Here is a 25,016-nt window from a genome sequence, read left to right on the forward strand (position 1 = left end):
AATGCAGAAGTTGTGATGAGTAAGGTAATGGTAACAAACAAACAATGCACTTTTTTTGCTAAATAAGTTGACAGGAATACAATACTTCTTAAAAATCCCGAAATGTTTTTGTTTTTTATATTCTCTTACCGGTTAACTATGTCTAATTTATATTCTTGAGCATGTTTTCATGATTTGAAAAGTGTTGCCATCACTCTATCTAGTAGCTGGAAATAAATGTTAAATGCAGACATGATCATGCACTAAATGTTTTGTTTGGGGAAAGAGGGTTTTCTCTCTATTTTCCCTGTTTAATGGGATCAGAATAATTACAGCCAGATATGACCTCTGTTCCCTGTTTGAAAACTCACGACTGCACTCTCGCCTTGCGCTCCACTTCCGTTACAAATGTCGGGTGGATGAAAACAACAGGAAAGGCTACATCAGAAAATGGACGCCGCAGTCAGGCCTCAAGTCAGAGAGTGTGTGTGTGTGTGTGTGTGTGTGTGTGTGTCAGTCAGGCCTCAAGTCAAAGAGTGTGTGTGTATGTGTGTGTGTGTGTGTGTGTGTGTGTGTGTGTCAGTCAGGCCTCAAGTCAAAGAGTGTGTGTGTGTGTGTGTCAGTCAGGCCTCAAGAGTGTGTGTGTGTGTGTGTGTGTGTGTGTGTGTGTGTGTGTCAGTCAGGCCTCAAGTCAGAGATATTTGAATGATATGTTCTTTCCCTCAAATGCAGCAGGGTAGCGTGTGTGTGTGTGTGTGTGTGTGTGCATACGCAGCTAACAGGACAATACTCTGTAGAGGTATTACCAAGACTGGCTGGTGGCTATTTTTTACGACAGTAGTGACTTTGAAAACAAAACACACCCTATATGTCAGAATATGTCTTCCCTATGTTGTTGAATATATCCAGAGCACGTTTTATATTGACTTACTGATGATGCCCCCTACTAGAGCAGTGAGCCAGAGTGATGGAGAGGGGAGAACAATTACAAGTCAGAAACTGACGCTTCATCGATCATATGCCTTCGTAATCAGTTCTTCATTGCACTAAAAATGTAAGATGGCGCCAACAGACGTGGCCTTGTATCGAGCCCCTACTCAACATTCATTGTTGAGGGAGAGCATGTCAGCAAGCACCACTGCTTACACCTGCTGTATCCTGTGTTCGTGACCAAATAAACTCTGATGATTTGAAACGATCTAACATAAAGGGATGAAGGGAAAGAGAATGAGAGAAAAGTAAAAAGAGAATTAGGGAGACAAAGAGAAAAGAGAGAAAGATAGAAGAGAAAAACCTAGAGAGCGAGCGAGAGAAAGAGTGAGAAAGAGCGAGAGAGAGAAAGAGAGAGAAAGTAACAGAGAAAGAAAGAGAGTATCAGAGTAACAGAGAGAAGGACCAGTGGTCCTAGAGTCCCTCCACCCTCCAGCTCCACACCACAGACATTACGCCCGGTCCCCGCCGGGCCCACGAGGATGCTGGGATTGCCAGACGCTTATTGCTTTTAGATCACATTCTTATTGGCTTCTGTCACGGCGGCCATTCGTCAAGAGGACTGATGTCACCTTTTTTTGGGGGGGGGGGACTACCTCCATCCCTGTGACATATTGGAGACATTTTCGGGCCAGAAATAGGCCGTTATTGTGGAGTGCAATAGGTTAAGCCAGTAAAAACCAACAGGCCGAGACAGGCACGGCCCTGATCACTAACCCTGGTGTGACTGGGAATACGGTCTTTAGTGTTTTAGCAGAAACTCGGGATTAGGCTCTACTCTGGGGACTCCTGCTCCTACTTGGCCAATGGATGTGGTAGATGACTAAAACCTTTCTTCACACTGTGCCGACCAGAATCGTACTGTGCTGGGTCGGACATTCCCTTTTCACGTTGTATATTCCAGCATGGTTGCAGCAACCAGGCCAGCCCAGCACAGCCTGGCTTAGTGGTGTGAAAATAGTAGTATACGTTGCTCCCTAGTTATTCTCCAAGATATGCAGGATAACGTTTTAGCAGAAACTAGGGATTAGTGCCTACTCCGGGGAAAACGTCCCTCCTACTCGAACGCTAGAGAACATGTGTCCTACGGCCAATGTGGATAATGGATTCTACGTTTCCTCCAACCTAGTTATTGCTAAGAATGAGACGGTGACTATTCAACTGTTGGTTCACTTTAGTTTAGTTGTCCTCATAGGAAGTTCAACAGAAATCGGGGTGTAACACTTTCCCATAAACGCCTTAAAAACAGAATCTGCACCTGTTGTTTTTAAAGCAAGTCCAGGGAAACGAAAGGATCAATTCAAACCCAATTCCAGTCCTGGAGGTAAAAGGTCATCAATACTGTTGGTTTTATCGATACTTCTGTCTTCTAGGTCATATTGATGTCACCGTTTCCTATTAAACAGAACACGATCCTTGACTTGCTTTTACCACATGGTACTGTTGAGATATTGGTGAAGAGCAACCAAGCTAGTTCGGCTTTCTCTCTGCAACACACACAAACCAGACGTACTGTGTAATGAATAGTCCTGATTAATTACACCTTAACTAATTAGCCCTCATATAATATTCACCTTCAAAGAAACACCGAATTATTCCCGTGAAAGTTAATGTATCTTTGTTTGCTGACCTTTAGCCAATTAAGATTTGACATCATAAAGAGGCAGGTTTGTTAAATGGGCATCAACACCGTTGGTCCTCCTCACCTGGCTCTCTTTATGAACATAATGACATCTCTGAGCTGATCAAACTGAACGCATGTGATTCTGGCACTACAGCTTCAGTCTTCTTTTTTTTCATCAAATCAAGTACAAGTCATCCCCTGAGATGGTGGACATTTTGTGCATGATGCCATGATTGGGAATTTAAAGCAGGGAAAGTAACATGGAACAAAGGTAGTTGAGGTGGGATAATGACTGGGATTCAAGTGATTTATATTCGTATCATTGTACAGCTACAATACTTACCTACCCAGCCTAAATCCACATTCCCCCCTTTACATTTGTGAGCACATTTTTATTTTAATTGCTGCTATACTTGGTGTTCAAATCAAATCACATTTTATTTGTCACATACACATGGTTAGAAGATGTTAATGCGAGTGTAGCGAAATGCTTGTGCTTCTAGTTCCGACAATGCAGTAATAACCAACGAGTAATCTAACAATTCCACAACTACTACCTTATACACACAAGTGTAAAGGGATAAAGAATATGTACATAAAGATATATGAATGAGTGATGGTACAGAACGGCATAGGCAAGATGCAGTAGATGGTATAGAGTACAGTATATACATATGAGATGAGTAATGTAGGGTATGTAAACAAAGTGGCATAGTTTAAAGTGGCTAGTGATACATGTATTACATAAAGATGGCAAGATGCAGTAGATTACATAGAGTACAGTATATACCTATACATATGAGATGAGTAATGTAGGGTATGTAAACATTATATTAAGTGGCAGTGTTTAGTGGCTAGTGATACATTTTTTACATCAATGTCCATTATCAAAGTGGCTGGAGTTGAGTCAGTATGTTGGCAGCAGCCACTCAATGTTAGTGGCGGCTGTTTAACATTGAATGAAACATTCAAGAGAAAAATGAAGATGGAAAGAACGGAAGATCCCAACTGCTGCTTTCTATCAACAAGTCAAATGATAATGCATCATGGGAAATGGGGAGAAGACCAACCAAAGGGCTTGGTGGAGTCAGGGAGGCTTGACATATTACTTACCATTAATGCCAGGCACCACTGTCATGCAAGAGTAAAGAAAAGGAAACAAACACATTTCACATTTCTACCACTGAAGGTTCATGCCAACTCAGACATTAAATAACTCAAAAGGGGAGAAATTCTAAGTAAAAGTTTTGGGTTCCAGGAAGGGACAGGATGTGAGTGTGTGAGGGCCTATTGGAACACTGCGTACTAACATAGCTAACACTAATGGGGAGGCAGGTTAGGCAGTTAACTGTGTGAACTATTTAATTCAAATGGAGGGTGTGCTTTTTCTTATTTTGTTTTACTGTTTCTTGTGGTACAATAAAACACTTATGGCAACTGTAGTGCTAATTTTTATTGCCGTGGACCTGCTGTCACAGGCGGGCACAGACTCATGGAGGGTGTGAGCAAAGGACACTGGGTATTGAGCGAGGAGGGCTGACTGACCGTGTTCGGCTGCAGCTTTGAGCGTGGCCTTTGAGTGAGTGGATCCAAAGGGGTTCCTGACGAAGCGCCGGCGCCGCCTCAAGTCGTCCTCCCAGTAGTCGAGGCGCCAGAACTCCCGAGGACGGCTGCAGGGGAACAGAGGTAGCACATGTGTTAGCAATTACAGAACAGCGTGGTGGTAGCCTATAGCCCCAATCACAGTGCAGAGTAGCGAGGCCAGCAGCAGCATAAAGACAGCCTTGTTTTGCTATGCTGGGTGTCTTCTTCCCCCCCCAACACCACAACAAACAGAACACAGTAGATAGAACACCTAAAACCATGACCTTGAAAATAACAATATTTTCTCTCGCTCTCGTGAAACGAGCACTAAAATACATTATGGTGGAATGAGCAGCTGACAGAGTGATCAGTTTCCCCCACACTCCGATGTGCTCCCATTCCAGGCTCATTTGGGACCCAGCAGGGCACCTCGGCTCTAGCCTCTCTACCCGGGTAGCAGGCGAGTGCCCGGGCTGGTCCCAAAACGCCATTACAAAAACAGGGAAGCAGGAGAGGGGGATGGCATTACCAATATTAATTCATGTCCACAGGCCTCTGTCATTTTTCTTCCCAATTTGCACCTCCTTTACCCAGGCCTGGTCAGTAGTAAATCATTCAGACTTAAGTTCTGTCCCAAATAGCACCCTATTCCCAATGGGCCCTGGTCAAAAGTAGTGCACTAAATAGGGAATAGGGTGCCATTTTGGACACATTCCGATCTCAGGGACTTGGAAAGTGTTAACTTTTAATGAAGAGTCACAATCACCACACAGCATTGTGTTGTGTACATACAGGCAATAAAATATTAAAACTAAAAAAGGGATTTAATTTAAATTATATTTTAAAATATTAATTACTTTTGTTTAGGCACATCACACACAGCATAAGGAGGAAATACATTTCTTCCCAACATTAGTGAGGTGTTTTTTCCCCACACACCCCTATTGAAAAAAGCTTGCCTAATCTAAATAACTAATTTACTGCTCGAGAAGATATAGCTGGTAATTTGTCAAACTAAATTACACCAAACGTGTTCCATACTGCGCGTATTATCAGGGAATGTTTTCGGCATTTAGAAATGAAAACACAAGGGAAGAACACAACATAATCTCTCCAACTCAGTAGGCCAGACACTTCCCTCCTTCACCTATGAGCTGGGTTCACACATTCAATTTACTATTAAAGCACTGAGAAAAACAAGTGGTCTAAGACATGTGCAAGTGTGTATTTGGGTTATTCTTAAGGTTGCATTAGGGTTGGTGTATGGCCTCAGCCTCTAAACAGATCCCCGTGTACTGATTTATAGAAGCATGGAGAGATAGAAATCTGGAAACCCAAGGTGCTGCGTCAGAAGGTGCTGCGTCAGAAGGTGCTGCGTCAGAAGGTGCTGCGTCAGAAGAGTGAAGAAGTATTCGTGCGCAACGATTTTGAGTCTCATGGGTCTGAATACTTATGTAAATAAGCCATTTTTTTTGTAGTATGCCTAAAAACCTGTTTTTGCTTTGCCATTATGGGCATTGTGTGTAGATTGACGAGGGGGAAAAAACAATTTAATCAATTTTAGAATAAGGCTGTAACGTGTGGAAAAAGTCAAGGGGTCTGAATAGTTTCTGAATGCGCTGTAAGTCAGTACATCCACGGTGCTATGGGAGAAGTGTTCAGGTGTAACAGGGCCTATTCCACCTGGCTATATAAATCAGGACGAGAGCACCAGGTAGCAGCCTCTAGACAGACAGCTCTTTTATCTCCTGATGTTTCACTGGCTGTCTGCATATACAGTATGTTAAACCAACAACGTACAATATCAAAATGAAGGGGGTCGCAGAGTAAAAAATATTTTAAAAGTCTAAATAGCAAGAGAACGTAATCCACATGAGAACGGTGAGGCGAAGAGGAAACGCTGTAGGGAAAAGAGGAAACAATAGCACAACACTGGAACATATAGTCAAACACATTTATAGCTTGAACACCAAATGAGTGTTGACATCAGACCTTGGCGAGGTGGAGTGACATGTGTGTATCAGTGTCAGCAGAGGTACGAGGGAGAACCAGAACCCTCTCTCTGTGTGTGTGTGTGTGTGTGTGTGTGTGTGTGTGTGTGTGTGTGTGTGTGTGTGTGTGTGTGCACACATGGTTATGCATTAGGGCTGGGAATTTCCAGGGACCTCACCAAACGACATTATCACGATACTTAGGTTCCAATCCGATATGTATTACAATTCTATATGGCGATTTTATTGCGATTTGATGTTCCAAACCTATTGCTCACCATTTGTCTGCTGCAGAGAGACAAGAGAGAGAGCCATGAGAACACGAGTCTTGATCAGTTAGGAAAATAAAAGTGCTGAAAACGTCTTGGCTCCCTATTTTAAAAGAAGATGGAGAACAAGCTATGAGGGGAAAATCCTGGCGTTTTGGAGCAGGTACAGCCAACTAGCACACAAATAACATTGTGATACTGTCAAAACAATACATCGTCAAAAATAATATCCAGATATGTAACTACTGATCCCCCCCCCCCATGTGTGAGTGTACTTGTGTGTCTGTACGTCCATGTGTGTGTGTGCGTGCGTATTGGAGCTAGTTTGTTTGATCTGGTCTTGACTGCTACTGTAGCTGCTCCAGTCAGGAGCCCGGGGCTCCCCACAAAGCTTCAGACCAACACCAATGACGACACAGGGCCTCTAAAAGGGGAGGGGCTTTACACAAGAAAATAAATACAATTTCGAGCCAGGTGCTTTAAGTCGTTCTATGAAAGCCATTAATTACTTTATTTATCTGAACGAATGAAAAATAAATCCTTCTCTTTCTATCTTCATATCCCTCTGTTGTTCCCTATCGCTCTCTCTCTTTTTATATCTCACTCCTATCGCTCTCTCTCTCTTTTTATATCTCATATCTCAGCCTCTGGTCTTTTCTGGAGAGAAATAGAGGAAGAAACTGTCTTCAGCTCCCGTGTTTGTGTAAAGCCGAGGCAGTTTATAAGAGACGCATGGGGGAAAAGCAGACAACAGCACAACTGCAGCACAACTATTAAATATTTTACAGGCAAACATTCTAAAGCACATAAGCAAAGAGAAGATGTCAAGTATCTCTCATTAAAAATGTATTTGGCTACTAAGGAGCTTGAAGACGTGATGAGGAAACGGTGGAAGAGAAGAAGGGAAGGAGGAGGGATGGAGTAGTAGGTGGAGAGGACGTGTCTCTCTGGTGTTCAGAGGAAATTCAACAGAAACACAGGGCAGAAACTAAAAAGGTCCCACAGTATAATAACGCTCCTGTTTGTTGAGGGCTTAGTGTGAACGTGGGTGTGAGGATACACACGAGCGGAAAAGAGGTAATGCATTTACATTTTAGTCATTTAAGAGATGCTCTTATCCAGAGCAACTTACATGAGCAAATAGGGTTAAGTGCCTTGCTCAAGACCACATCAACAGATTTTTCCTCCGAGACGGCTCTGGGATTCGAACCAGCCCTCTTTCGGTTACAGGCCCAACGCTCTTACCCACTAGGCTACCTTCATGAATACATTTGAGACCACAAGTGTGTGTGTTATACCTGTCTGTGTGTGTGTGTTATGCCTGTGTGTGTGTGTGTGTGTTATGCCTGTGTGTTATACCAGTGTGTGTGTGTGTGCATGTGTTATGCCTGTGCGTGTATGTGTGTGTGCTAGGAGACATTGGAGTGTGTCTCTCTCCATCCAGCAGACAGAATGTGCAGGACCTGATTTCCCTCCTGTCACAAAGGGCCCAGGCCTTGTTGCTGTGTGATAGTCTCCCTTCCCTAATTACCACTTCATCATCCTGCCTCACACAGCATTCATCTAGGAAAATGATTATCAAGCCAGTCTCTCACACACACACACACACACACACACACACACACAGGTTTCCTCCACATTCATTAGTGGGAGGACGTATTCGGTAGTGGGGAATAATTAGTCGCAGTGTTAGGAACGATCTCCACCACTGGCCGTGTCGTGAACAGCACCACAACCAGGTTCCTAATGAAGGGTCTTGGATGGGCGTCCGCCCGCCGTCCACCCCAGTACCCTGCCATCTCCGTCGCAAAGATGATAAATCATTCAGAGCTCGTCCATCGTGTGGCGGGCTGCGCTGGCAGAATAACGGCAGCACCCATTCTTCAAGATGACAACAATTAAAATGACTGAAGGCCGCAGCCTTTTACACAAACCACTTGTGTAATTAGTAATTAGTTTACTCATAAAGGCCTCGCTCATTAGAGACTACTGGGGAACGTCTGTTGTCTTAGACGGAGTGTGTGTGTGTGTGTGTGTGTGTGTGTGTGTGTGTGTGTGTGTGTGTGTGTGTGTGTACAGTGCCTTCAGTAGTAATACTCTCCTGAAATTTCACATTTTGTTGTGTTACATCCTGAATTCAAAATGGATGAAAAAATTATTTTAACCCGTCTACACAGAATACCCCATACTGATGAGATGAAAACATGATTTTTGACATTGATATACAGAAATCTCTCATTTAAATTAGTATTCACACCTCAGTCATTGCATGTTAGAATAACCTTTGGCAGTGATTACAGTCGTGAGTCTTTCTGGGTAAGTCTCTAAGAGCTTTGCACCCCTGGATTGTGCAATATTTGCTCGTTATTATTTTGAAAACTCTTCAAGCTCTGTCAAGTTTGTTGTTGATCATTGCTAGACAACCATTTTCAAATCTTTCCATAGATTTTCAAGCCGATTTAAGTAAAAACTGTAACTAGGCCACTCCGGAACATTCAATGTCGTCTTGGTAAGCAACTCCCATGTAGATTTGGCCTTGTGTTTTAGGTTATTGTCCTGCTGAAAGGCGAATTGTCTCCCAGTGTGTGTCGAAAAGCAGACTGAACCAGGTTTTCCTCTAGGAGTTCCCTGTGCTTAGCTATATTTTGTTTATTTTTATCCTGAAAAACTCCTTTGTCCTTGTCGATGACAAGCATACCCATAACATGATGCAACCACACCCATGCTTGAAAGTATGAAGAGTGGTACTCAGTGATGTGCTGTGTTGGATTTGCCCCAAACATAACACTTTGTATTCAGGACATAAAGTACATTCCTTTGCCACATGTTTTGCAGTATTACTTTAGTGTCTTGTTGAAACCAGGAAGCATGTTTTGGAATATTTGTATTCTGTACAGGCTTCCTTCTTTTCACTCTGTCATTTAGCTTAGTATTGTGGAGTAACTACAATGTTGTGTTATCCTATCACAGCCAACTTGGTAACTGTCACATTTTGGCCTCACGGTGAAATCTCAAAGCGTTTTCTTTCCTCTCCTGCATCGGAGTTAGGAAGGACACCTGTATCTGTGTAGTAGCTGGGTGTATTGATACACCATCCAAAGGGTGATTAATAACTTCACCATGCTACAGGGGGATATTCAATGTTATTTTGTATTTCTACCCATCTACCAATAGGTGCCCTTCTTTGCGAGGCCTTGGAAAACCTCCCTGGTCTTTGTGGTTGAATCTGTGTTTGACTGAGGGACCTTACAGATATTGTATGAGTATGGTACAGAGATAATGTAGTCATTTTAAAATTATGTTAAACACTATTTAAACAGTCCATGTGACATGTTAAATACATTTTTACTCCTGATCTTATTTAGGCTTGCCATAACAATGGGGTTGAATAATTATTGAGTCGAGACATTTCAACTTTATTTTTTTAAAGAACGAGGGAAACAAAATGTGGAAAAAGTCAAGGAGTGTGAATGCTTTCTGAAGGCACTGTGTGTGTGTGTGTGTGTGTGTGTGTGTATGTGTATATATATATATATATATATATATATATTACACACACGTGTATGTACGTGTGTAACTATGTTTGTGTGTGTTAAGGAGCACTTAGCAGAGTGCTGGATCCCTCTAAATGCTGTTTAATGTAGACCACATTGACGACCGATGAGAAAGGGCCAATAAGACATTTATGTGAGGTAATAAAATATAATTGTTTTTCTTCTGTGTGGCAGTAAATGTAAGTTTACCAACATTAGAAGACGATCTCAGCCTCTCTCCTTGTGTGTGTGTGTGTGTCTGTGTTGCTTTCAATAATGAATAAATGGGTGCAATCAAAAAAATATCACTATGGGCAATAAATTAAAACACCATAGCATTAACAGACTGTGGAAAGAGCTTTTACACAACCTTTATAACCAACTAAATTGTCTGTTTGCATCAAAACAGAACACGGTCCAATTGGACTTGGCATGGGGAGAGAGACATAATAAACAAATAGTTTAATTGTAGCCAAGTGTTCAGTGATCGGCAGCTCAGTGAGGGCTGGCTTGAAGTCCAGGATTAATGAATCACTTAGTTGGACAGACAGACTGACTGGAGCTTTGGAAGGAGTAGGGGGAGTGGAAGGCGGACAGACGACTACGTTCTCTAACAGTAGCCTGTCCACTAGCCAGGACTTCCTGTGTATCGCCACAGAGGACAACACAGGGTAAACAGGGAGTAACCTACACAGAGAGACATCTAGCTAAGAGACTGGGTATCTAAGTATGGCCTAGTACTGAACACAAGTGCATTGCTATGTCTGCCGGGTAGGTTGAAGAAAAGAGGCCTGGAACCATGGGAGATATGCCATTCCTGCTGTCCAATTTCTTATTCAGTGTGCACTACGCTTGGACTGTTTCTACATGCATTTACTGTAGGCCTGTGTCTTATTTAAAAAACACCAAATAGGTATTTTATGGGCGCCCACCATAAAAAAAAATACAATCGTTTATAATATCCACTTATGGTTTTAAATGTTTGTTACCATAGAAACACAAGGTTCAATGCAGACATTTTTATCTCAATGCCAAGTCATTTCTGGGTAACAATGAAGTACCTTACTGTGATTGATTTAAATTAAAATGGTCAAAAATAGCTTCTTAGCAAAGAGTAATTTATCAAGAAGTTTGCTAGGACTCTCTAGGAGTGGTCTGAGTAGGAAACTGAAAACCAGCTGTTATTGGCACACGTTCTTGACTACAAATGGGCCTTTAATAAATGATACATTCATGAACTTGTATTATACTGAATAAGCATGCAGTTATTGACTTATGTTTATAAATGAGACAAAGAAATGACAGTCAATGACTAAAATGCCACTACTCACATATAATGAATACTATTTAAGCACTGAAATCAATCAATACACAATGGCATGCAATTACATTGATTTAAGTTTGACATTCATGTGCACTAACAGTTCGTGATTAGTTGATTTATTCTTATTTGATCAAATAATGTACACTCAAAAACAGAGAAAATACATTGGCACTATCTATGGAAGTACAGAGGACAAAGACATTAACCTCAATTAATTAATTTAGGACAAATAAATAAATGGGAATTTAAGGCGTTGTGTGTATGAGAGCCAATATCGCTTATCTTCCCCCTCTCAAACCTCAAACACAGGCAGTTAAAACATGGTAATAGATTCTCTCTGGAAGCCACTGAAACTTTGATAGCACTCTTATTTCAATGCCCAAATTGTTCTTTTTCTGACAAGGACAAACGATAGTCATCCATCAAGATCCAATCAGACCCCGCCAAACAGGAGCAGGATGCGTGGCCCAAGCTCTTCCCAAGCACTTCCCAAGCTCTTCCCAAGCTCTTCCCAAGCACTTCCCAAGCACTTAAATGCTATTTGCGTTGCCTTTGCAATTGTTTTTTTTGGGGGGGGGGACGAGACGATATTAAAAACAGTGGAACATCAAGGATTTCCAGGCTTGATAATTTGCACCCTCTGAAATTAACTTTGGTGAATAATGTGTGTGAGTGAGTGAGTGAGTATTAATATTACTGTGTGGGAAGGGGGATCACTTTTGGCTAGAGATTATGCAAATGATCCTATATGACCTTTATCATTAGAAGCCGTACGTAGAGCAGCAACATGTATTTCATACATCACACACAGAGCACTTTGCTGAGGACAAACAGTCATTTATAACTTCAGACGGGACTCATTCGGGTACAGTCAGTGAGATTGCATCTACGCAGAGGTGGGATTTCTCCCCTTGCTTTTTCTTCTCATTAATGCAAAGGGGCCCCATTGGCAGCCCCTCAAATCGCTCAAACGTTGCCTCTATCGCCGAGATCATTTCTTTTGATTTGCATAAACCATGAGTTTATAAGAATCTGAGACGGGATAGGTTGAGGATTTGTCATACATATGACTGTGGCGCCAGAGAACCCCTTCCTCTTTGTCAAATGGTGTCAGCGGTGGGAGCTAGTCACAGCGCCAGCTCCAAATTAAAACGAGGGGTCAAACGCCTTGCTATGGAAATGGCCATGATTAAAGCTCGCCTTAAGCCGTAAGTGAGGTTCTACAGTACCCGTGCATTAATGCATGTCCTTCCTAGTCAAATGAGGTGTACGACACAAACCATTTCAATAGCAGTGTATGTTAATGCAGCCTTCCTAATGTTGCTGTCATGTTGTTTATGTGTTTGACAAAGGTAGCTTCAGGGTCACAGAGGAGGCTATCGTCTCCATCTAAACTCCGAGACTAATTTCATCGTGATGGGATTTCACTCGTTCTTTTGGTTTATGACAGGATCAGACCATTTCATTTGCTTATTTTGAATATTATTTTGAATTCCCTGCTACAGTTGATCTGATTGGATACGGGAATGGAAAGGTATTCGAAATAAAACAGTGATGAATTACGCCAAACAGTTTTGATCAAAACCTGGAATTCGTATCAAAACAAAAGTGTTACGCCAAACCATAACACGGATAAGTGTTTTTACAGATGCTACATATAAGTACTATGCCATTTGACCACATTAACACACCTGAGGAATTAACAGCGAGGAACTTCAAGCTCACATGACTAAGTTCACGGCACCTGACTACAATAAGCACGTTGATTTCCTTCACACATCTACCACTCCTCCATGTAATTACTACTCTAATTCCTTATGAGCACAGAACAAAAACTAAACAAGAGAAAGAGAGAGAAAGAAAGAGAGTAATATAATATTGCATCTCCATAACATCACTGGGCTCGCTAAGATCTAAGCACTCCCATGGGGTGGCCATGCATGAGGCTGCAGACATAGTGCAACAACACACAAATGCTCAAAATGAAAAATGGAAATACGGTCCTAATTACCGATGGGCGCAGTATCGCACGCTCCCCAATTAGCAGCAATTAAGCTCAGTGTAAATTCTGCGACAAAGGGTCTGGAAATTACACCCTAATTATACTCTTCCTCCAGGGGAGGTGCAGAGATTTAGAGGAGAGGCCTGGGTGTAAAGAGAGGGGGGAATATTAACCAAAATGTTGGTTTGTTAGGAAACCACCCTGTGTTTTTTACCTGTTGAAATAGGTTTCAAAAGAAGTGTATTGTGCTATTTTACAAAGAGAACATATTCTTATGCCACCGACTAGAATATGTACAAATCTATCTATGTACAAATCTATCTTAAATTCACAATAAATCTTCATTACCCACAACAATGTGTCCAAAGTCAAACAAACCATATTAAAAAAAACAATGTCACCTTCAAAAACACAACAAAAATGATATATACGGTCATCAAACTGGTATAGTCTGTGTTTTTCGATAAAGCATCATATTTTCTTAGTTTTGACAACATGCACACATCTGTCACTGCTGGTAGGTAATGAAGACATCCATATCCACTGGAGCAGAATTGCATAATTCAGCCATTAGCGGAGGTATCCTCATAATCAGATGACCTCTACCCTTCAGGGCTGAACTTGAACGTCCTGACAAATCTAAACGGGCACAGAATGGCTCTGAACACAACCACGACCACATAGAAGACTGAGCAAAGGCCCAAGGTCGTCTGGGATTGGGGAAATGCTTGAGGGGGGTTCGGGGTCCTCGGGGTCTGTCAATCTTAAAGTTCCCATTTACAACATCAAGTCAAGACAGGATCATTTATAGCTCGACATACATTTATCGGAAAGGACTGCTGGAGTGAAAGCACATTTTCTAACAAAAAATAATTTCATTAAATTATTACTATTCTTCTTATCAGTGGCGATTTTAGCATGTAAATCTTGGTGAGGCAACAAACAAAAAGTGGGATGCATGACAGCAAAGCCACTACACAATACTAAACAATATATTAAATGCACATAAATGAGCAAGCTAGGACGGACATAGTCAATATAACTATTTGTTCAGCACTTTTGAAATGTACAGCGACAGAATTCAGAACATGGGCCGTTCTTACAGTATACTCCCTGTACACCAAGTCAGAACCGTAGGATAAATAAACGGGGCATATAAGCAGACAATGAAAGCTCTTACAATATTCAATGATTACATTTATCTAAAACAGGCTATAGGCTACATGTGCTCCACCAAGTTAGAACAGTAGGTGAAATTAACAGGTGAAAATAGACCAAATTATTAGGGTGAGGCACATGGGCTACTAACAGCTTACTTTCCAACATACACTTTATTACAGTATAAATATCTCCCTGGCATATTGCATAGTTTATGCAGCAGCATACAAGACATTTTTGGACTCATCTTGTTGTGCTGTGCTCACTTGAACAAGAAGGTGGCGGTCCTTCAGGGGAAAATTTTGTCATCAAACTGTCATCAAAGTCTCTGGATTTATGGTGCTTTTAAGAACACAGGAAACTCAGAGAAGAAAAAAAACGTGAGATCAGTGATCTTCGGGTCATAGCTCTAGAAAGAGGCCTGAGTTCCCAATTTACAATTTCCAGAGTTCCCAGTTGTCTTGAAAATATTCAGAGTTAAGTTGTTTTAAGTGCGGCACAAATTAAGCTTCATTGACAGCATGGCCATTGTTGAATGTTTATCATTTTAAACTAGGAAAATAAGACCCTTAATCTTAGACTTGGGACCACACAGCCACTGAAAAGCAGGCAAATGATTGCTTTGCAATGCTTGCAGTTAGCCACTGATTCCTTCCAAACCACTCATTGTAGAATTTGAGATTTCAAACATGTTGTGTAATGTTAATGCCCAATGGCCGATTGAACACCGATACGTTTCATCTTTAATTTCTCTTCATACGACAAGGATGAAAAAGGATTTGCCAGTAGATTGTCGACTTGATTCATGATGATGACTGATAGCTAAGATTTTGAAAGTATGATGTTGACATGATCAGTCCAATCAAAGCTACCGTAGATGTGTGATTTGACGTCATTTTATCTGTGGCCAATGACCTTGAGCCCTCTTGGATGGGCCCTTCAATGCAACTATGGCAGCACCCAATAGGCTTGAATTTGAGCAAAAAATGTGATTATTATAATATAATTTCCCAGTTAATCTATTTCCCAGGGTTTTGAGGCGGACATGCCTGGGTGACAGACACAAGACACAGTGATGTCCCCTACCCTCTCTGTATTCTAATCTAGCGTTGTCCCCTCCTCTCAATGTGTTAGTGTGATGCTGGGCTGTGCATCGTGCCCTCCTCTCAATGTGTTAGTGTGATGCTGGGATGTGACAGGCTCATCTAGCACGGCTGTCTGGTGTATTCATGAGGCCCTCCTCTCTCTCCATCACACAGCAATGCCCATTATACAGCACTTATGGTACAATGGCTGCGTGCATGCCGCCTAATCATGTCAAGTGCTGCACTTCATGGGCTTGGAGAAGAGAGAGCGAGCGAGAGAGAGCGCGCGAGAGAGAGAGCGAGAGCGAGAGAGCGAGAGAGCGAGAGAGAGCGAGAGAGCAAGCGAGAGAGAGCGAGAGAGAGAGAGAGAGAGAGCGAGCAAGCGAGCAAGCGAGAGAGCAAGCGAGAGAGCGCGAGAGAGAGAGCTAGAGAGAGCTAGAGAGAGCGAGAGAGAGAGCAAGTGAGAGCAAGCGAGAGCAAGCGAGAGAGAGAGCGAGCGAGCGAGCGAGAGCAAGCGAAAGAGAAAGCGAGAGAGAGAGCAAGCGAGAGAGAGCGAGAGAGCAAGCGAGAGAGAGCGAGAGAGCAAGAGAGCAAGCGAGAGAGAGAGCAAGCGAGAGCAAGCGAGAGAGAGCGAGAGAGAGAGCGAGCGAGCAAGCAAGAGAAAGAGAGCAAGCAAGAGAGAGAGAGCAAGCAAGAGAGAGAGAGCAAGCGAGAGAGAGCGAGAGCAAGCGAGAGAGAGCGAGAGCGAGAGAGAGCGTGCGAGCGAGAGAGAGCGTGCGAGCGAGAGAGAGCGTGCGAGCGAGAGAGAGCGTGCGAGCTAGAGCGCGCACAAGTGAGGGGGGGAGGGTTGAGGCTTGATGGTGCTGGGTGATCACCCTGTGGTTGCCAAGGTAGTGGATGGATACTTTGTCAGTGGACTGGGTTGATATGGTGGAAAACAACTACATGAATACTGCCGCTACCCACACATTTTTAAAGAGTGCCACTGCTGGCCTTAATGACTTCCTGATCAAAAATAAAGGTTAAACAAAGAAAAATGATGAAAGTAGGAGAAAAATGATGTAATAAGTTACATTATTTCAAACATTTTAGACTCCCTCACCATAATCATCTCTCCTATAGATGGCTCTGGTCTGGAGCGAGAGAAGGAGAGAGAGACCAAGATCAAGTAAATCCAGAGAAAGAATAAAAGCTGAAGGTCCCTGAGTAAAGGATGGATCCCCTCCATCTCCCTCCATTCTCTGCAACATCACGCCAGTATTTCATGTGCCCTTTTCTGCTTTCGCTGCAGAACAAAGCTGCTGGATTCCAAAGATAAAAAGCGGATTTTTTGGTAAATGGTGAAAGTGTGGAAATAAATGACCGGCTGTGGCCTGAGTGTAATTACAGTGGCTGGGAGAGCAGCCATCTATCACGAGACCCAGGAGAGGGGGTGACACACACAGCGCCATGGGGTTAGTCAAAGGAGATAACTAACTAACTACTGGACCCTGAACAATCGATACTCCCCAGATATTGCATCCTGGGAGAAGGGAGAGGGGGAAAAGAACGTAAAAACTTCCCCAATGGCTTTTTATTGAGATATTGATCAGGGCCCTCTAATCAGGACCTTGCTGGGCCAAGGCCAGATACTTTCTTAAGGGTATATGGAACGGATAAATCCGGAGAGTTTCTACACTACATAAAGGAGGCTGAGCTCTGAGGCGGTAGACGGTGGGATGTAATAGGTCATTCTGGAGAGGAAGGAAAAGAGGGGTTCACACTGTATAACAGGGATTCATTACAGAGCTGAGGAGGAAGAGGAAGAGAGAGAGGAGGAGGAGGCAGAGGAGTAATAGGAAAAAGAGGGAAATGAGGAGGAGTAAGAGGGAGAGGAGGAGGAATAACAGGGAAATGAGGAGGAGTAAGAGGGAGAGGAGGAGGAATAAGAAGGAGGGAGAGGAGGAGGAATAAGAGGGAAATGAGGAGGACTAAGAGGGAGAGGAGGAGGAATAAGAGGGAAATGAGGAGGAGTAAGAGGGAGAGGAGGAGGAATAACAGGGAAATGAGGAGGAGTAAGAGGGAGAGGAGGAGGAATAAGAAGGAGGGAGAGGAGGAGGAATAAGAGGGAAATGAGGAGGACTAAGAGGGAGAGGAGGAGGAATAAGAGGGAAATGAGGAGGAGTAAGAGGGAGAGGAGGAGGAATAACAGGGAAATGAGGAGGAGTAAGAGGGAGAGGAGGAGGAATAAGAAGGAGGGAGAGGAGGAGGAATAAGAGGGAAATGAGGAGGAGTAAGAGGGAGAGGAGGAGGAATAAGAGGGAAATGAGGAGGAGTAAGAGGGAGAGGAGGAGGAATAAGAGGGAAATGAGGAGGAGTAAGAGGGAGAGGAGGAGGAATAAGAAGGAGGGAGAGGAGGAAAAATAAGAGGGAAATGAGGAGGAGTAAGAGGGAGAGGAGGAGGAATAACAGGGAAATGAGGAGGAGTAAGAGGGAGAGGAGGAGGAATAACAGGGAAATGAGGAGGAGTAAGATGGAGAGGAGGAGGAATACGAAGGAGGGAGAAGGAGGAATAAGGAGGGAGAGGAGGAGGAATAAGAGGGAAATGAGGAGGAGTAAGAGGGAGAGGAGGAGGAATAAGAGGGAAATGAGGAGGAGTAAGAGGGAGAGGAGGAGGAATAAGAGGGAAATGAGGAGGAGTAAGAGGGAGAGGAGGAGGAATAACAGGGAAATGAGGAGGAGTAAGAGGGAGAGGAGGAGGAGTAACAGGGAAATGAGGAGGAGTAAGAGGGAGAGGAGAATTAAGAGGGAGAGGAGGAGGAGGAATAGGAGGGAGAGGAGGAGGGGTAAGAGGATGGATAATAAGAGGAGGAGGGAGAGAAGGAGGAGGTTGGAGAACAGGATGAGGAGGGAGAGGAGGATGAGGAGGGAGAGCAGGATGAGGAGGGAGAGCAGGATGAGGAGGGAGAGGAGGGTGGAGAGGGAGAGGAGTGTAGAGAGGGGAATGAGAGGGAGAGGGGGATGAGAGGGAGAGGGGGATGAGAGGGAGAGGGGGATGAGAGGGAGAGGGGGATGAGAGGGAGAGGGGGATGAGAGGGAGAGGGGGATGAGAGGAAGAGGGGGATGAGAGGAAGAGGAGGATGAGAGGGAGAGGGGGATGGAGAGGAGGTAAGATCAGTGTACTTCAGGAGACACACCTGCAAAATAAACTGTTTTCTACACTAAACACTGAAGATTGAATTCACCCAAATCACTCCTAAATACCTGTCTCAGAACAGAACTAATAGCCACATTATCCTGTACTAAATCCCTTAAACCTTTGATCCCTAAAGAGTGAGAGCATCAGTTTCATTCCTCGATCCTGCAGTGAGGCTTGTTTAACCGTTAGCCATCCATGGTAAGTAACATATGGACAGCATCAACCGTTAATACGTTCCACCATGACACGTTGTTAATATTTCTTACAAGCCCAGCCACTGTACTGTAAACACAGTTAGAAGCAAATGTTATCATTAGGGCATATTCTAATTCCTATCCATAACCCTTGACATCACGCCTGCACGGTAGGGCCGTGCAGAACAGATACGCATCATTTTATATAATGTATGGAATGTTGGCCTGTCAAACTTTAACATGCTCCTCTCTGGAGATTTGGAGAACGGGAGAACATCGCTCCTCCTACATGTCACCACATTAAAAAAAAATAATAATAATAACCCCAGACACGCGGCCTGCGTGGCGTGATGAACGAGGTCGAGGGTTTCACTTTAAATCCGTTTAAGGCTCGACGCTCCAGATTTCCCCTCCCGATAGTGACCGTCTCATTTACTAAAGATGAGCATCATTGACGTCTCGGCTTTCTTCTAAACCCTCGTTGTTTACGCTAAAAACTGTTTACGGCTTAAAACCGACGACAGATGGATGTCCGGGGTAGCGCCTTCGCCAGCTCAACTCTAACTTTCTCCTGGGGCTAAATGATTTTGGAGTAGGCCTCAGACAGAGCTAAGCCTAAAGAAAACAACGATCAATTCAGCTAGGAGAGAGAACGGAAAGCGGATGTTGTAGAGTAGCGCTGTTGTCCGACAGCTGTGCTAGCTCTGCACGGCATGCTGGGTCTGGGTCAGCATGTCTGTATCACGGGCCCTCCAGTGTTTATAAGCAAAGCAAAAAACATTAACACCATTGAAGTCACCGCAGCTAAAGATGCTAACAAACGTTGGAAATACAGTGGTAGGTCTCAGAGCATGTTGTTTCATTGTGACCGCGTAACTAAATTGTAAGCCATTACAAAAGCACTTAAGTGCTAAAAAAGGTCATTGTCTTATTGGCCTACCGCCCTGATACAATCACCATAACATTTCCACACAGATTATAATCGTACCGTGACATTTTATTCAAACTAATTCAATAGAAGGTCCAGCTTTTTGCCAGCCTTGACAACAATGATGTACTGCTGTAGATTATGAGACGTTTACAACAGATAGGTATCAGGATTAGGGTAGATTTCAAATCCTGGTCTGGTGTTTATTCTAGTCCCTGAACTCTGCTATGGGAAACTGATCAGCAGATAGGACCGAGGGCCTCGGAGTTTTACAGAACACAAACAAGCACTTGAGAACATGCTCTGAACCTTCTCCAGGCAAACATTACAGATGACTCATCGTGTGTGTGTGTGTGTGTCTTCCCAGACATCCTGGGATAAACATCGATGATCTTGGTCCTGATTGTAACAATCCTCATTGACAGGCCAGTGTCCCAACTTCCTCATTCAGTTTCTCCCTTAAACGATCTCAGCCCAGCTGCACTGTACGGCCCATTAACATTCAATATGAAGCAACGATGCAGCTGGACGGACCTGGTAAACGTATCATAGTGTATGTAGAGCAAGTCAATCAGCTATAGGCTGTATATGTTTCCATGGGAATTGTGACCTATTTTTCCTGTCAATGAAGGAGGCTCACCATGTGTTGTGTTTGAGTGTGTGTGGCTCTCTCTCTCTCTCTGTGTGTGTGTGTGTGCGTATGCGTAATCAAGAACTGATGATTGGCTGAAATTAGTCTGTGGCAAATGCCAAGGTTATTATTTATTCATTTTATGACTGGTAGACAATGCAAGACAGAGGTACGTATGCGCGTGTGTGTGTGTGTGTGCGCTGGGCTGGAGAAGAGCAGGGGTTAGCTGAGTGAATACAGGTCCTTTGTTTCTGCAGGATGCGTGCTACAGACTCACTCTGGAGGAGTGTGTTATGTTGTATGCTACGAACAGTGAGACTCAGGGTGCATTCCAAATTGCACTCTTTTCCCTAATAATACACTATCAGCCAGAGCTCTATAATAAAATAAGACACAAATAAATTGTAAAAACACCATTTACAAAATTACACAAAATAATAAAACTGGATCAATCTTTCTTAGATGGGAAACAATCCCCTTCTCAGGTTCAACAATAGCACAGTGGCTATAGTGTGTTGTACACAAAGGAAACTGGTCGATTGTCCCCATATAGAATTAGTAGATGAGAGAACAGCATCAAGCCCATCTTCCTGTCAGAGTAAAGCCCAGAATTCTTCTATTTCACCCTGATGGTTCTGGTGGAGCAATGACATACTACAAGATAAAACAGTGATGCTAATATTGACAGTTTGTCCATTACAGGTCAGCTAACTGTCGTGGGAACAGTTACAAAGCTGTTAGTTTCCATCTCACAAGGCCGGATCGATGCAGAGGCATACTGTTTCAATTTTGCCAGAATTGATTTTTTCTGTAACACCCCAACCCCGGAGCATTCATCTTTCTGAAGGAAGGGAAGATTTGATTTACTGAAGAAAAATTGGAGTGCGCATCACAAAGATCTTTTTTTGCCGGGCGGCGAGAGAGCGTGACACACAACAAAGATGGATGTCCCTACGGCTGGGAAGGCTCTAGCCTACGGCTGGTCCATTACAACACAGTGGAGTGGCGGAGGAGAAGGATGAGCTGCTGAAAGGGAGGGAGGTAGAACAAATTCAAAGAGAAAGGGGGAGAGAGAAAGGAAGAGAGAGGGTTGGAGAGATAGAGGGGAAAGGGAGATGAGGAAGAGATTGATTAAGAGGAGGAGAAACAGAGGTGGTGCAACTTCAAACATCCCCAAATACGTGACCTAATGTCCAATAATCATCACCATGTTACACATTTGGCAGAAAACACAACACTAACTACTACTCTAAATCTGAACTTGTACTCTCTCTCCCCTCAAACACTGTGCTTTCCCTCCCACACTCTCTCCCCCTCCCACACTCTCTCCCCCTCCCACACTCTCTCCCCCTCCCACACTCTCTCCCCCTCCCACACTCTCTCCCCCTCCCACACTCTCTCCCCCTCCCACACTCTCTCCCCCTCCCACACTCTCTCCCCCTCCTCAGTGTACTTTCCCTCCTCAGTGTACTTTCCCTCCTCAGTGTACTTTCCCTCCTCAGTGTACTTTCCCTCCTCAGTGTACTTTCCCTCCTCAGTGTACTTTCCCTCCTCAGTGTACTTTCCCTCCTCAGTGTACTTTCCTTCCTCAGTGTACTTTCCCTCCTCAGTGTACTTTCCCTCCTCAGTGTACTTTCCCTCCTCAGTGTACTTTCCCTCCTCAGTGTACTTTCCCTCCTCAGTGTACTTTCCCTCCTCAGTGTACTTTCCCTCCTCAGTGCACTTTCCCTCCTCAGTGCAGCTAAAGTACCTTCTCCTCTCCTCATTTCTCCCTTACTTTTTCTCCCCTGCCTTCTCTCTGCTAAACCTTCTCTCCCTTCTCCCTCCTCCCCAGCATCCAGAATGAATTTCCATGGTACATTAGTCAGCTTATTAGGATGTAATGAAGGAGGGCGTTGAGGAAAGGGGAGTGTGTCCTCCGAGACATCGCTCTACCGTTCTCCATCATCTACCCCTCATCTCTCTCTCTCCCTCTCTCTGTCCGGCCACTTTGCCGGGTGTCATATACATGAAAGATGACTTGTCTCCTGACCCAAATAAACACCAACGCCGCCTAGATGCTCTGTCGGGCCGCTCACTCGCTCCAGAAAAAAAAATGAGGAAAGTAATGAGTGCTGCCAGTCGCTTCATCTGTGGCCCCCTCAGAGCTGGTTATTCACGTTGTGTCTGTGGTCTTGGATCAGACTGCTGGCGTGTTGTACACCAGTCTCCAGACGATGTGACTGTAATGCAAGGATGAACAGGTAGCGTTCTCTGTCTGTCTGTCCCTCAGTGCACGTAATGACGTGTGTGTGTGTGTGTGTGTGTGTGCACGCCAATGACGGCCAAGGGCAGATCTCAGAACAGAAAATAAGAGTTACTTCCCTTTGTTGGAGGGAGACTCCCCGAGACGTTCCAGTACAATGGAGAGAGAGGCGGAGGAATAAAGGAGTGAGAGAGAGAGAGAGAGAGAGAGAGAAGGAAATAGCAGAGGGAGAGAGAGAAAAGAAAAGAAAAGAGAGAGAGGGGAGAGAAAATGAGAAGAGAGAAACCCACCTAACACCTCACGTCTCCAGGGGCCAGGGCTGGTGTAAGCTGGATATTAAGACACAAATTGCATTCAGGCAGGTCACGGCGTGTCAGATGTTATTAGATGCCTGCCGTGAGGAAAACAACAATTCCCATCAGCCTGTTCTGTGAGAAAAATAATATTTTCATTTTCGGCCCCTTTATTGAATAGAAACTTTGGGGAATATGTCTTTATAGGAGCTCGTGAAGGTCGTGATCATGGCTGGATGTACCCTTTGTTGCTCCCAGATTTCATTTTCACCACTGCTGTGTGGGTCCTCGCTCACGCCCTTCACTTGTTTGCTGTAATGTTGCAGCACCCACATGTTTTAGTCTGTGTGTGTGCGTGTCCGTCTCTCTGTGTTGTGTGCGTGTGACTGTGTGTGAACAGTCTGTATCGTATCCATTGCCCCCTTTCTCTGTGTTTTCTGTGGCGCTAGCATCCCCCCTTACACCTCCCCCCACATACTGCTGCCTGCATGGGGTCCCCGTCCCAGAGCTGCGCCACCTGACCTTCTCGGTAATTGACCCAAAATATTGATGCAATGGCACAAGTCTGATTGTGATTTATTAAAAGCTTGGGCCCAGTTCCCAGCCCCAGTGCCAGACACTCCCTGCTCCCAGCCTGGCCCATCGGCAGCCATTAGGAAAACCATCAATACTGTAGCAGCACAATAACACAATGAAAGAAAGGCACGGTAATGGGGAAGGGAGAGTCTCTCTGGGCTGCGGAGGTGCATAGCAAATAGCTTGGCCTTGTTGTGTGAATACACACACACAGAGAGAGAGAGAGACAGAGAGCGAGGAGAGCGAGGAGAGCAAGAGAGAGAGAGAGCGAGAGAGAGAGGAGAGAGAGGAGAGCGAGAGAGAGAGAGAGAGAGAATGAGCGAGAGAGAGAGAGAGAGAGAGAGAGAGAGAGAGAGGAGAGCGAGCGAGAGAGAAAGAGAGAGATGAGTGTGTATATTTAATATTGCCTCTCCATAACATCACTGGGCTCGTTAAGATCAAAGCATGGAGAAGGAGAGGATAGAGAAGGAGAGAAAGAAGAGAAGGAGAGAGAAAGATAGGGAGAGAAAGAAAGATACTCATGGGAGGCAAAAATCTAAGAGACCAGAGAACAAAATCTAAAAAAACGCATGGAAAGGAGAGAGAGAGAGAGAGAGAGACCCCCTGAGCCCCTGGTGTAAGAGAAACCGCAAACTGAGCTCACACACAGACGAGTCTCAGGAGAGTCAATTCAGACTAACAAGAGGGAACCAACTGACCAACAGCAGGCTGACTCTTCAACCATTATATACTGTACCCAACCTGCCAGCACACAAACAGCACAGGCCATCATTAGGGAATACCCCCATTGACTTCAAACTGGCCTGTTTTGTTGAAACCAACATTGAGCTTTCTAAGCTTTTTTTTTTTTAAAGTTTTAATGGCTGGAGGGTTTGTTTAAATCTCTTTCATCTCTGTCCAAAGTCAATGTATCATGCATCCCATACCTCAGCGTTTGTACCGGTGCGGACCTAACTCAATCACTAACTCCCAGGAGGGAGGCTGGGAGATGATGAGAATACAGTCATTACAGCGGTCTTAATGGATGTGTTGTACTCTGAGGAAAGCTACGGCTCATTTAAAAGTCAGATGTATCCTCTTTTTTTACCATTACCATTACCATTACCATTACCAATACCATTACCAATACCAATACCATTACCATTACCATTACCAATACCATTACCAATGCTCAATGTTCTTATTATGTGAAGTTTTGGCAGGAAGTTTGGACACAGGGGGAAAAAAAACAGCAAAATCGGACCATTTCCCCAATATATTGCTTCATTTGAATTGGTATGTTTGTATGGAGATTGGAACAGAGTCGCACTACTTTAGACTGAACATGTGATGGTGCTGAGTGGAACCTGATGAAGGTGTAAACTAGACTGAAGACCAAAAACGGATCATGTGTTTAGTTGAACGAGGTGTGTTAGTGCTGGGCGGGAACGAA

At 44.0% G+C, this 25,016-nt stretch overlaps 1 protein-coding gene across 4 annotated transcripts in view; it reads right to left on the minus strand.

Moving 5' to 3' along the window:
- Positions 1 to 25,016, minus strand: part of LOC135507579 (lipopolysaccharide-responsive and beige-like anchor protein) — a 334,560-nt gene that overhangs the window by 162,499 nt on the left and 147,045 nt on the right. For 3 of the 4 annotated variants that reach the window (XM_064927105.1, XM_064927106.1, XM_064927104.1), the window contains exons 38-39: positions 4,139 to 4,263; positions 3,707 to 3,724 (exon numbers count right to left, since the gene is read on the minus strand). In XM_064927105.1, the coding sequence (XP_064783177.1) occupies positions 3,707 to 3,724; positions 4,139 to 4,263 (143 nt within the window). The remainder of the gene's footprint in view (positions 1 to 3,706; positions 3,725 to 4,138; positions 4,264 to 25,016) is intronic. The other variant, XM_064927107.1, reaches the window with a different exon arrangement.

Source organism: Oncorhynchus masou, chromosome 21 (genome assembly GCF_036934945.1).
Source record: "Oncorhynchus masou masou isolate Uvic2021 chromosome 21, UVic_Omas_1.1, whole genome shotgun sequence".
Taxonomy (NCBI): domain Eukaryota; kingdom Metazoa; phylum Chordata; class Actinopteri; order Salmoniformes; family Salmonidae; genus Oncorhynchus; species Oncorhynchus masou.